The 13,777-nt window shown below is 40.0% G+C and overlaps 1 protein-coding gene across 2 annotated transcripts in view; it reads left to right on the plus strand.

The window, feature by feature from the left end:
* PYGB (glycogen phosphorylase B) overlaps positions 1-13,777 on the plus strand; it is a 49,061-nt gene that overhangs the window by 12,992 nt on the left and 22,292 nt on the right. Inside the window, exons 2-5 of one of the 2 annotated variants that reach the window (XM_016124523.2) lie at positions 6,283-6,384; positions 7,351-7,429; positions 9,676-9,779; positions 13,584-13,715. In XM_016124523.2, the coding sequence (XP_015980009.2) occupies positions 6,283-6,384; positions 7,351-7,429; positions 9,676-9,779; positions 13,584-13,715 (417 nt within the window). Of the gene's footprint in view, positions 1-6,282; positions 6,385-7,350; positions 7,430-9,675; positions 9,780-13,583; positions 13,716-13,777 lie in introns of those variants that run through there. The other variant, XM_016124524.2, reaches the window with a different exon arrangement.

The raw sequence follows: 13,777 nt of genomic DNA on the forward strand, positions 1-13,777 counted from the left end.
TCTTTGATCCATTTGGAATTAATTTTTGTGGTGTGAGGTAGGGGTCCTACCTCATTCTTTTGCATGTAGATATCCAATTGCCTTAATACCATTCGTTAAAGAGACTGCTCTTCCCCACTGAATTATCTGAGCACTTCATTGAAAAATCATTTGACTATAAACGTGAAAGTTTATTTCATGACTCTCTGTTCTATTCCTTATGCCATTACGACACAATCTTGATGAATTTTGTTATGTAGTAAGGTTTGAGAATAGGAAGTGTGAGTCCTCCAACTTTGTTCTTCTTTTTCAAGATTGTTTTCATTATTCCAGATTTATGCATTTCCATCTGAATATTAGTTTCAGCTTTTCAACCTGCAAGGGAGCAACCTGGAATTTTAACAGGGTTTGTTTCGAATCTGTAAATCTGTTTTGAGAATATTGCATCTTAACAATGTTAAACTGCCCTGTCCACTGACATGGGATGTCTTTCCATTTACTTAGGTCCCTTGCCTATGTGTTTTAGAAGGTGGGAGTCCCTTTCTACCCTGCCCACCCTTTGAGGCTACTACTTGGTTCTGAGGAAAGTGGTTTAAAAGGTCCTGCAGTAAAGTGTGAAGTAATGGTATAAATGCTGGTGGGAAAATCCAGAGGGTGCAGCTGCTGAAACAGCTGTTGGGTGGTGGATGGCCACTGGGTTTCATCATTTCTCAAAATGTTTTGGTCAGCTGCTGGTCAAAATTCTAAACAGGGTATAAAAAAGACACTTTAAAAGCATTACCGTATGGAACGTGGGTTTTGAAGCTGATGGGGCAGTGACGAGGGCCACTCCGGTTTAGTCAGGCTGCCCCCCATGGGCGTTCCAGGTAAGTCCACAGGCTTCAGGAACCCTCCCTATAGTCCAAGGAGAATGAATCTAGGCCTTTTCTCTTCCTTCATTCTGCAACCCATAGCAAAATGGATTTTTTAAAATTGTGTTTCATAAATTTTAACCCACAGGAAATATAAGACTGTAGCACAGTCAATGCGTGCATCTGAATCTGAGCCGTGCGCTCGCTCAGCATCATGCGCGTGTGCACTCTCACCAAGCGTGAGCCTGGTTTTGTTTTATAACTTTTTATTTTGAAGCTATATTATTTGTAAGAGGGTTGCAGAGATAGTGTAGAGTACCCGTGTACCCTTCACTAATGTCCTTTCTTTGTCCCTGGATCTAATCCAAGATCCTCATTGCCTTTAGTCGTCATGTCTTTTGAGTCTCCTCCTATCTGCAACGGTTTATTGATCTCTTCTTATTCTTCATGACCTTGACAAATCTGGTGAATACTGGTCAGGGATTTCATAAAATGTCCCTCAATTAGGGTTCATCTGATCTTTTCTCACAATTAGTCTGGGGTTAAGAAGTTTGGGAAAGAATACAGGCAAACTGCCCTTCACCATGACTTGTTACCGGTGAATTAACCTCAGTCATTGGGGGGAAGGTAGCTTCAGCTGGCTTTCTCCATTGTGACGTTACGGTTTTCCCTTTCCAGACTCTTATTTATTAGAAAGGAGTCACTGAGTCTAGCCCACCCTCAAGAGGAGGGGAATTGAGTGCCACCTCCTAGAGTGAAGTATAGCAGGGAATTTTTGGACATTTGTTAAAACCACTGTGGTAATTAATAAATATTTGAGGGGAGAGAGTCGGAGGCTGTGCAGATATCCTATTAGTCCTTAAAGCTCTGTGCACCAGTTTCAGTGTTTGGTACAGGCTATTGTTATCTATTGCAGTTATCACTGTGGTGTTTCTGTGGTGATTTTCTGTTCCTCCTATTTCTTCTACATTTATTAATTGGAATTCTTCTGTAAGGAAGACTTCTCCCTTCATCCCATTTATTCTTCCTAGGCCTTACTTTTGATGGCACAGCAGGAGTCAGCATGGAGTCCCGTGTGAGAGCAGTACTCTGATCCACTGGCCAGGGTTGGATCTTGGGTCTGCCACTACCATCCTCACTTATTGGGTGATCGTGAGAAGAAAATGTTACCAGGCAAGGGAAATACATAGAACCCTACTCGGTGCCCAGTAAGTGTGGGTGGTGGTTTTCCTCATTTATATATAGCTGTCACAGACATCAATCCATCAAAGCCAGCGAACAGACAGCAGGTAAAACCCAGACTTATGCCTGGTAGAATGGATTTGTCCATTCATCCGTCCCATCATGTTGACTGTGCTGTTTATTGAGTACTCAACATGGATAGAACTTGTCTATACCTGAAAGTACCGTGCCTTGCTCCCTTACCAGGCTGTTTTATCCCATGTAGAGATATGCAGAGGTCATTTGCTCAAGCACCCAGCCAGAAAGAGGGTGATTAAAACTGGCTAAGCTTAGAACTGGCTCTGTCCAGGTCTGTGAATCTTGCTCTCTACTATCAGGCTAGTTTAAATCCCCCTGGACATCCAAAAGGGCAGTAACCAAAGGCTCTGCTTTAGAAGGGTCCCCAGTGTGGCTGAGTGGATAAGAAAACAAGATCCATACATATGCTGCTCCAAAGAGACTCACTTCATATCAAAAGAAACATGCAGACTGAAAGTAAATAGATGGAAAAAGATATTTTATGCAAATGGAAATGAAAAAGAGCGGAGGTAGCAATACTTATATCAGAAAAATAGACTTCCAAACAAAGGCTATAACAAGAGACAAGGATATTTCATAGTGACAAAGAGAACAATCCAGCAAGAGGATGTAACTCTTGTAAACATTTACACACCCAACACAGGAGCACCTAACTATGTAAAGCAGATATTGACTGACATAAAGGGAATGTTGACAGTAATACAGTAATAGTAGAGCACTTTAAAACTCTATTGACATCAGTGGATAAATTATCTAGACAGGCTATTAACAAGGAAACAGCAGCCTTAAATGACACATTAGACCATATGGATTTAATTGATATTTTTAGAACATTTTACTGCAGAGAAGCAGAATATAGATTCTATTCAAGTGCATGTGAAACATTTTCCAGGATAGACCACATGTTAGGCCACAAAATAAGTCTCGATAAATTTAAGAAGACTGAACATATCAAACATCTTCTTCAATGATGTGAAACTAAAAATCAATTACAAGAATATAACTGAAAAACACACAATCCCATGAAGGCTAAATGCTAGTAAACAATGAACAAGTTAACAAGAGATCATGTTAGAAATCAAAAGATACCTTGAGACAAATGAAAATAAAAACACAAATGACCAAAAATCTATGAGGCACAGCCAAAACAGTTCTAAGAGAGAAATTCATAGCAATTTAGTTCTACTTTAAGAAACAGGAAAAATCTTACACCCAAAGGAACTGGAAAAAGAACAAAGCTCAAAGTGAGTAGAAGGAAGGAAATGATAAAGATCAGGTAGGAAATAAATGAAATCCAGTCTAAAAAAATAAAAATAAAAAAGATCAATGAAACCAAGAGCTAGTTCTTTGAAAAGAAAAACAAAATTGATAAACCTTTAATCAGACTCATCGAGAAAAAGAGGACCCAAATAAATCAGAAATAGAAGTGACAGCTGACACTACAGAAATACAAAGGATAATAAGAAAACACTATGAACAATTATATGCCAACAAATTGACAATCTAGAAGAAATGGATAAATTCCTAGAAACATAGTCTTCCAAAACTGAATCAAGAAGAAATAGAAAATCTAAATAGACCAATAACTACTAGTGAAATCAAATCAGTACTCAAAAAACTTCCAACAGACAAAATTCTTGGACCAGATGGCTTCACAGGTGAATTTACCAAGCATTCAAAGAAGCATTAACACCTATTCTTCTCAAACTATTCCAAAAAATTCAAGAGTAGGGAAGTGTCCCAAGTCCATTTTATGAGGCCAGCATTACCCTGATTCTAAAACCAGTCAAAGACATTTTTAAAAAAGAGAAAATTATAGACAAGTAACCCTGATGAACATAGATGCAAAAGTTCTCAACAAAATATTAGCAAATGAAATTCAGCAATACATTAAAAAGATCATACACCATAATCAAGTGGGATTTATTCCTGTGCTACAAGGTTGATTCAATATCCACAAATCAATTATTGTGATATACCATATAAACAAAATGAAGGATAAAAATTACACGATCAAGTCAATAGATACAAAAAAAACATTTAACAAAGTCCAGCATCTATGAGAAAAACTCTCAGCAAAGTGGGAGTAGAGGGAGCATACCTCAACATTATAATGGTTGTATATGACAGACCCACAGCTAACATCATACTCAGTGGTATACAACTACAAGCGTTTTCCTTAAGATCAGGAAGAAGACAAGGATGTTAACATTCACCACTTTTATTCAACAAGTATTAGAAGTCCTAGCCACAGCAGTCAGTCATACAAGAAAAAGAAGTAAAAGGCATTTGAATTGGAAAGGAAGAAGTAAAACTGTCATTATTTGCAGATGACATGGTACAGAGAGAATCATGGTAGAGATCAGCATAATTCCTGTTATAATACCCATGGCATTTTTCACAGAACTAGAATAAATCTAAAGCAGTCGTGAGAAAGAAGAACCAAGTTGGAGATATCACGCTACCTGATACCTATCAAACTATACTACAAGGCTATAGTAATTAAAACAGCATGGTACTGGCATAAAAACAGACAGATAGATCAATGGAACAGAATAGCCCAGAGCTAAATCCATGCCTATATGGTCAATTATGACAAAGGAGGCAAGATTATACAATGGACATCTTTTCAAAAATTGGTGTTGAGAAAACTGGAGAGAGACATACAAATAATGAAACTATCACTTATGCCATATACAAGAAAAATTCAAAATACATTAAAGACTTAAAGGTAAAACTTGAAACCATGAAACTAGAAGAAAACATAGGTAATTAACTCTTTGACATTGTTCTTAGTAATACATATATTTTGAATATTTCCTTGTGAAAGGAAAATAAAAGAAAAAATAAACAAATAGGACCACATCAAACTAAAAATCTTTTGTATAGCAAAGAAAACCAACAAAACAAAAAGACAACCCACTGAATGGGAGAAGATACTCACCAATAATACATCTGATAAGGAGCTAATATCCAAAATATATACAGAACTCAACACCAAAAGAAAAACAATCCGATTAAAAAATGGGTAGAGGACCTGAATAGACATTTCTCCAGAGAAGACATACAGATGGCCAATAGACATGTAAAAAATGCTCAACATCACCAATCATCAGAGAAATGCAATTAAACCCCAATGAGATATCACCTCACACCAAATAAACTAACAACAAATGTTGGGAGGATGTGGTGAAAAGGGAACCCTCTTGCACTGGGGGTAGGGTTGCAAATTGGTGCAGGCACTATGGAAAACAATATGGAGGGTCCTCAAAAATTAGAAATAATGTATGACCCAGCAGTCCTACTTCCGGATATATATCCAAATAAATCCAGAATACCAATTTGAAAAGATATATGCATCCCTGTGTTCATTGCAGCATTATTTACAGTAGCTGAGATGCGATAGCAACTTAAGAGTCCATCAGTAGATGATGGGATAAAGAAGATGTGTGTGTGGGGGTGTGTGTGTGATGGAATATCAGTCAGACATAAAAAAGAATGAAATGTTACCATTTGCGTCAATGTGGATGGATGTAGAGAGTATTATGCTAAATGAAATAAGTCAGACAGAGAAAGACAAATACCATATGATTTCACTTACATGCGGAATCTAAAAAACAAATAAAACAGAAACAAACTCATAGATACAGAGAATAATCTGATGGTTGCCAGATGGGGGCGGGGCTGGGGGACCAGATGAAAAGGGTAAAGGGATTCAGAAGTACAAATTGGCAATTACAAAATAGTCATGGGGATGTAAAGTACAGCACAGGGAATATAGTCAATAATGTTGTAATTACTAGGTATGTTGCCAGGTAAGTAATAGACTTATTGGGGGGATCACTTTATAAGTTATATAAATGTCTAACCATTATGTTATATACCTGAAACTAATATAATATTGAAAGTCAAAAGTAATTGAAAAATTGAAAAGTATAAAAACTATAAAGTCAAAGAAAAAAACGAGAGAAGGAGAAAGGGGGAAGGAAGAGAAAGATTCCCCAGTGACATACTCTTGAAAAGCTGAGGGTGGCCAAGGCCCAGTGCAGGGAGTGAGCCCATTTTGGGGTGTGCAGTGTTAACAGAGATGAAACCCTAAAGTAGATGTTTTTAGGACTGCACTTTTCATCATAATCTGTGTGTGTGTAGAGATGGAATAAGAGATCTAAGGTGGTTTGTTTTGCTCCCTTAGCGCATCTATTATCTTTCCCTGGAGTTCTACATGGGCCGTACACTGCAGAACACGATGGTGAACCTGGGCCTTCAGAATGCTTGTGATGAAGCCATCTATCAGGTACGGGTCCTTGGGGCCAGGCTGCCAGGTATCCTCTCATGATTCACTGAGGTTTTAATCCAGGCTCCTCAGAGGTGAGCACTGACAGATGTAAGGATTCACAGCCCTCTAGGACCAAGAAAATGTCTTATCGTGTACCCTATGTGGGTTGAGAATGGGTTGGTGGGCGACACTCCTCTTTCTCGAGAGAAAGTAAGGACCGGATGGGAAGCCAATACTCTTATTCTCTCATTAGTATAGGGTGGAGGTAGTGTGATGTGTGTTATCTCAAAGATTAAGTATTGAAGCAGAAATTCATTAAAGAGATTTATAAAAATATGAAACACTGCCACTCTTTGTTTTAAAAACACTTTTTATTAAATTGTGTTGTTTATGTTAACTGGTAATGAGTTTTGTCAAGTTTAAAATTAGTAGGATAATTATCCATACAACATAATTTAGAGTCCTAAGATCTGGGACTGGTTTTCTGTCGGATTGAAGTAGCCGTGATGTTGTTGCTTTCTCTCTAATTTTTAACATGTCATTTCTGTTTCACAAGATTGTTTGAATATAATTGGAATGCCAGAGGAAAGGTGCTTTTAGGTTTGGGTTTAAAAAAATGTCACATAACTGTCCCTGGACTGTGCAAAATTAGAGAATTACTAAAACAATTGGTTTTATTTTTAGGATACATATTATAATATGTTGCACTGCAATTAAATAACCTGGCAGTAAATATCTTTGGCTGTTAAACCATGTCTCATTTTGACCGTAATTCTTAAATAGTCCAGCAGCTTTTAAAATACCTGGAAACTTTTATTTTCATGCATTGATTAAACATCAGATTTGAACATTGGATTTTTAAGTCTAAAAGAAAGCAGACTCTAACCTTTGATGTAAGCTCATGGGATTTAAATATCTTTCCACCTGTTGCTTTAGTGAAAATATTGAATAATATTAAAATGTTACCTCTGTTTTTATTTACAGTTAGGGTTGGACTTGGAAGAACTGCAGGAAATAGAAGAGGATGCTGGCCTCGGCAACGGAGGCCTGGGGAGGCTGGCAGGTAATCCCAGGCACCTGTGTAGGACAAGTCTTTCCTGACGTGGTGCCTTGTCAGTGATCACATGATGAGGCCAACGTCAGCTGTGCTCCTGACATTGTTCTGTCAGGGTAAATTGGTCCTTCAGAGTGGATGGGATGTGTGTTCCCCAGGTCAAAATCTGCCACCAGCAAGGAAAAAATGCAAGATGTATGTTCTCTTCCATACAAGGGGCACTTCATAATGATCACGAAGATTAGGCTTGCCAAAGTTGGGTGACTGGTACTGGAGTGGATTCCAATATATCAACCACTCTCCATGGTCCAAAAGCCAATAACTGGGAGAAAGATAGATGGATAGAAACACACACACACACACACATGCGCGCGCGTGCACGCACGTGCTCACATGCATGCATACACACAGTTTATGCAAGCTATTCCTGCTTAATGGTAGTATACAGATTGTTTTGACATAACAGAGCCATTCCTTTGAGGAATGTTGCTCTTTTGGTCCACTTTATTTAAGAGCATACTCAGGTTTTTTGTTCTGGTTTAAATTTTTTTTTGCCAGCCTTTTTGAGGAGAGGGACCTGGATTAAGAACAGAAAGTGGAAATAACAGTCACGGTGAGATCTGATTTTACTGTGCACGTCAGAGTGCTTGGGCACAGTGTTTCTGGAGCAGAGACGAGTCAGGTTTTGTGCTGCCTTCGTAGGGGCCGCAGGAGGGCGGGCTCGGGCCTCTGCCACATGGCATCACTGCCCCTGTTGAGAGTTATCATTTTGTAAAGGGAGCGAACACACTAAAATTTATCTGGAAAGGGGTGCATGTGTTTGTATTTTTGAATTTTAAATTAAATTCTTCACAAAGTAGAAACATTAATACGTTTATCTCAAACAAGACAGTACATGGATCTATTTAAAGAAACAATTGACAAGGGCTGCCCACCCCCATCTCTTAGAGTGAAAAGCCTGTGTGTGTCCTGTGTATCTTGCTCTCCAGGGCAGGGCTCTGTTTTAGTGTATGAAAGTCAGATCATATTAGACAGTAAGCTGGTGCTTATTTCCCCAGCAGCCCCACTGGGTCCCCAGTGTCCTTGAGCCCAAGAGTTTCAGTCCACCCCAGTCTCCTTCACTCTGTCAATCATTGTAAAAACAGAACCTGTTTCCCAAGCTCAAGGGAAGCTCCAGACCCTTTGGTATCTCACTGGAGTGGCTGCCTAATCCTCCCCTATTACCCCAAGGCTGGGGACTGTCAGCCAGGCGGTCCCATGCCCTGACCTCTGAGATGCACTTCCGTTTAGGGCATTTTCAGGCCTTTCCCAGTCAAGTTCTGTTGACTTCAGTGTCCCTTGTCCTGCCACTTCTGTGGTGCCTGCGGTCTTCCCTGTGGGCTAGTGTGATGGCACTTCCTCCTTGGAGCCCTCTGGTTCCACAGATTCCTGTAACCAAGTACACCTGGACAGCACTGGCCCACTGTAGCTTGATGTGTGCTGTGTCCCTTCTACAAGAATGATTTCCTCAAAACAAGAGCTCAAATCTTACATTCTCGGATCTCCCTCATGCCCATCCCTCAGTAAAGGGCCCTACTCCAGGGGTCTGTGTGTGTTTGGTGAATTGGGCATGGATTCTATTTGCTGGTGTTTTGTGTACATTCTTTTCCTCCCCTTCTCCTTTTTTAATCCAGAAGATTAATTAATAAGGCTACTTTCTGGGTCTTTATTCAAAAACATGTGGTTTTTTCCCCCCTCTAAGACATTTTGAGTGGAACAAGGGGTCAGTTTGGTGACATGCTGCTCCAGCCACCTTCCAGGCTCCCTGGTAGCACTTGGCGCTTTGGTATTTGGCATTGTGGACAGTAAAATGTGCTTTCCTGGCCCCCATTTCTGTGCCATCTTCACTAGCGTACAGAGATATTTTGTGATATTCCCCTACTATCCAAACAGCTTGGATTTGAGGTAGACCGTGTGTGGGGCATGGGGAGGCCCTCGGTTTGAATGAGGTTCTCTAGGAGGAAATTGGCAACCCCAGATCTTTCCACATTGATATCTTCTGGGCATGGCCCTAGGCTCTCAAGCTGAAGGAAGCGAGGAGGAATTTCAGTTTTCCTTTTTATAAAACCTCAAACTTACCACTGAATCACTGATGCCCCTGAGGCCAGCATCCCAGCAATTGCTTAACTTAGGCATTTGGGCCTTTCTTCCTATGGGCCTCAAACATGCTGATCTGCCTTTGATCAGAAGAGGTTCTTTGTGTTTGGAATTTTCAGCCTGCTTCCTTGACTCGATGGCCACCTTGGGCCTGGCAGCATACGGTTATGGAATCCGCTATGAGTTTGGGATTTTTAACCAGAAGATTGTCAATGGCTGGCAGGTGAGACTTGGTTCCTTCACTCATTTCTATCTTTTATTCACACAAGAAAATAAACAGGGGCACTTTCAGTTCAGCTTTTTATACTTTAAACTCCTTGCTGAAGAGACTATATGCCTAGGCAAGCAGAGGGGGTACAGGTCACGGTAATCCTGTGAGTTTCATGTTTTCTTCACAGTTCAGCGTGGGCTGGCAGACACTGGTCTCCGGTGAGAACTCACTGCAGGTCTAATGAGGTGGGGCCTGGAGCCTGCTGGGCCTTACAGGAGGGGAGGGGAGGGGAGGGAGCGGGGCGGCACAATGGCGAGAATGCTGCGGACCATGCGCTGGTTTCCTGTTGTATCTCACCGCAGAGCAGAGCGTAGTTGGCCCTTTGGGTCACCCTCAGAGGGTCAATTGACCTGGAGTAGTTAAAAACAGTTGTAGTTGTTTTTTGTCCCGCCTTCTGCCTTCTCTCCCTGACACTGGTGACAGGACAGCAGCATGTGGGGTTAGAGGCCAGACTTTGCAAAGCAAAGTGGCCCTTAGGAATAGTGAGTCTTGATTCTAGAGCATCAAGCCACAGCTATGTAAGGTGGTCAAGACCACATCAGTGAAAAGTGTAATCTCAAAATGCAGTTTCACTGTCCTCTAGGCGAGGTGGTGATTTCTGTTCATTTGGTATTTCTAACTGGAAGCCATAGCTATACCACTTAGGTGGAGAATAGTTTTTTAAAAATGTAATTTGGCACCTAAAAGTTACAGATAAAGCAAGGTTGTGGTTCGAAAAAGTTTTGTAATTTGAGAATAGTATTATCTAAATGAAATAGTTGATGACTGGGGTAGTAGACATGCCCTTTATCTTGATGGAGTTTAGGTTACACAGATATGCAGTTGTCCAGACTCATCAGTGGTATCCTCAAGATTTACGCATTTCACCATATATGTATTAACCTAAAATACAAACATATGATGAACTATCCTAAGTAATGTGCATGCTAAAGTGTTCAGAGGAGGAATGTACAGATTTCTGCAACTGACTTTGAAACGCATCCAAAAATTAATGGATCAGTGTGGATGGATATGTAATAATCAAGTATAATGATAACAGTTATAGAACCTGGGTGGTGGGTGTGTGCGTGTTCACTACCAATTCTTTTTTAACATTTCTTTATGTTTGAAATGTTCATAATATAATATTGGCAAAGAAAATTATGACTACATGTAAAAGAAAACTTAAAACAGATTTGTATCCATTGCTTCATTTATAGAAATACACTCTCCAATCTTAAAAGAAATGCAGCTTTTCTTCAGGTACCTTCTGGATAATTTTATTCATGTGAGTGTGTTTGTCAAATGTATTTCAGCTCTTGTATATGTGTGTGTTTTTTGTTGAAATGATCAAAGATTTTTGTTTTCTATTTTTGAAATTTTTTTTATTAAAGCATAGTTAGCATACAATATTATATTAGTTTCAGGTGTACAAGTGATTCAACATTATATACCTTGTAATGTGATCACCATGGTAAGTCTAGTAACCATCTGTCACCATGTAAAGTTATAACGATGTTATTGACTATACTCTGTGCTGTACATTATATCCCTATGACTTATTTATATCACAACTGGAGGTTATAAAATAACCTTTATTCCCCTTCACCTTTTCACCCATCTCCCACCCTTTCCCCTCTGGCAACCATCAGTTTATTCTCTCTATATATGAGTTTCTGGTTTTTTTTTGGGGGGGGGGGATTAGATTCCACATTTAAGTGAAATTATATGTATTTGTCTATGTCTGACTTATTTTACTTAGCATAATATTCTCTAGCTCTATCTATGTTGTTGCAAATGGCAAGGTCTCATCCTTATTACATTACTGAGTAATATTCCTGTGTGTGTATGTATGTGTGAAATATATATACATCCATTTATCTATTGATGGACGCCTAGATTACTTCCATATCTATTGTGAATAATGCTGCAAAGGACATAGCTTTTCAAATTAGTGTTTTCTTTTTCTTTAGATGCATAGCCAGAAGTGGAATTGCTGGGTTGTATGTCCCATTTTTGATTTCTTAAGGAATCTCCATACCATTTTCCATAGTGGCTGCATCAATTTACACATGTGTTCTTTGATCTATTCTAGCTTGCTTTTTTACATTTGAGTTAATATATATGTTTGTAAGTCAAACTCTGAGTCTCTTTCTTGCCTAATAGGTTCTATGATTATAAGCAGGAAGGGTTTTTGGTGGTGAGTGTTTCTTTGAACACAGACATTTCTTTCTTCTGGTTTCTTGCTCCTATACCTCTTGCCATCTTGTAAAACATTTAAAAGATAGTCTTAGGATGATAGATAAGTGGTAAACTCGGCTTCCTCCCACGCTGTTTTGGTGGGTGCTGGTTCGTTAGAATGGTGTTTAGTTGAGTTTAGCTGGAGCAGAATTAATTGAGGGCAGTGATTGCATAGCAACATAGTGGCTGACAGGGCCACAGGTCAGCCTCCCTGTCAGGAAGAGGGACTCCAGAGTGGAGAGCCATCGCCTCTTGTATTTGGGAAGATGTTGCTTCTGCAGATGACTCATGAGCTACTTTTCGGGAGATAGCCGGGCTCTGGTGTTGGAGAATCTCATTAATGTACAAGGACATGCTGCCAGGAGGTCAAAAGGTAGAGTGGTCCTGTGATGAATAACTGCCTGCACCAGACAGAAGTGTCTTTCCAGGAGCACTATGGAGAAGTGCATATTGAAGTAGTCATCTTAGTTAGCCACATCACCTTCCTCAAATCACAACTCAAGTAGTGCTCTCAATTAAAAAATAAACCTCAAAGTAGCACACATAGGTTTGCTTATTCAATTTGAAGGAAGAAACTTGATCTCATTTAAATTTTAGGTAATTCATGATTCTTTATTTATTGCCCTACCAAATGAATTTATTCCATTGCTTACAAGCAGAATAAATTCCACAGGGTGATGGGCAAAGCAACTACACCAGTCAAAAGTTAGAGTCTGTGGGACTGCTTTTGACTTTATTTGTGGGAGTGGTTTTTGCATATTTACTGATTTTGGGTGCCACTGGGTGCAATTTTTTTGAAACTAAGCAGAAAAGAAGGTGTTTTCCAGTGGAGTGTCCAATCTGTGTACTGCACGTGGTTCCCGGGAGGCAGCTGGGCCCCTGGACATCCACCTAGGCATCATTGGGTTTGTGGCATCATTTTCAAAGCAGCAGGCTTCCTGTGATTCTTTTTCTTTTCTTTTCTTTTTCATTTTTTAATAATAGCTATTGAGATAGCAAATGGTTTTTAATATATTCACAAAGTTGGGCAGCTATCACCACTATATTTCCAGAACATTTTCCTCATCCCCCCAAATAAAACCAGCACCTGTTTGCAGTCACTCCCCAGTGTCTGACAACCATCTACCTTCTGTCTCTGTGGATCTGGCTGTTCAAGACATTTTATATAAATGGAATCATATAATATGCGGGCTTCTTTGACTCAGCGTAATATTTTCAAGGTTCATTCATGTTGTAGCATGCATCAGGACCTCTTTTTACTGCTTTTTATTCCTGAATTCAGGTGATTCCTAATGTTTTCACTTTGATGGATTTTTCTGAATTTGTTTGTTTCTTTAATAGTTCAAAGTATTAGTTTTTAAACTTGTGGCCTTAAATGTAATTGGAAATCTTTGCATTGTAAATAGGCTGTAGTTTTGTTTCAGTGCGGGGCAGTGTCATTTTGACATTGTGGTCAGTGCAGGCCAGGACAAGGTCCGCCCAGTGCCCAGGACTCTCTTCTTTTGAGAACTAACCTTGCTGCCGGTCCCTTTCCAGGTAGAGGAGGCTGATGACTGGCTGCGGTATGGCAACCCCTGGGAGAAGGCCCGGCCCGAGTACATGCTTCCTGTGCACTTCTATGGGAGAGTGGAGCACACCCCTGAGGGTGTGAGGTGGCTGGACACACAGGTACTCACCCCAGCATTTCCCAGGAATCGTGGGGGCTGAGCATGGTGACTGCTTGGGCATCA

The sequence above is a fragment of the Rousettus aegyptiacus genome, unplaced genomic scaffold (genome assembly GCF_014176215.1).
Source record: "Rousettus aegyptiacus isolate mRouAeg1 unplaced genomic scaffold, mRouAeg1.p scaffold_m13_p_12, whole genome shotgun sequence".
NCBI lineage: Eukaryota > Metazoa > Chordata > Mammalia > Chiroptera > Pteropodidae > Rousettus > Rousettus aegyptiacus.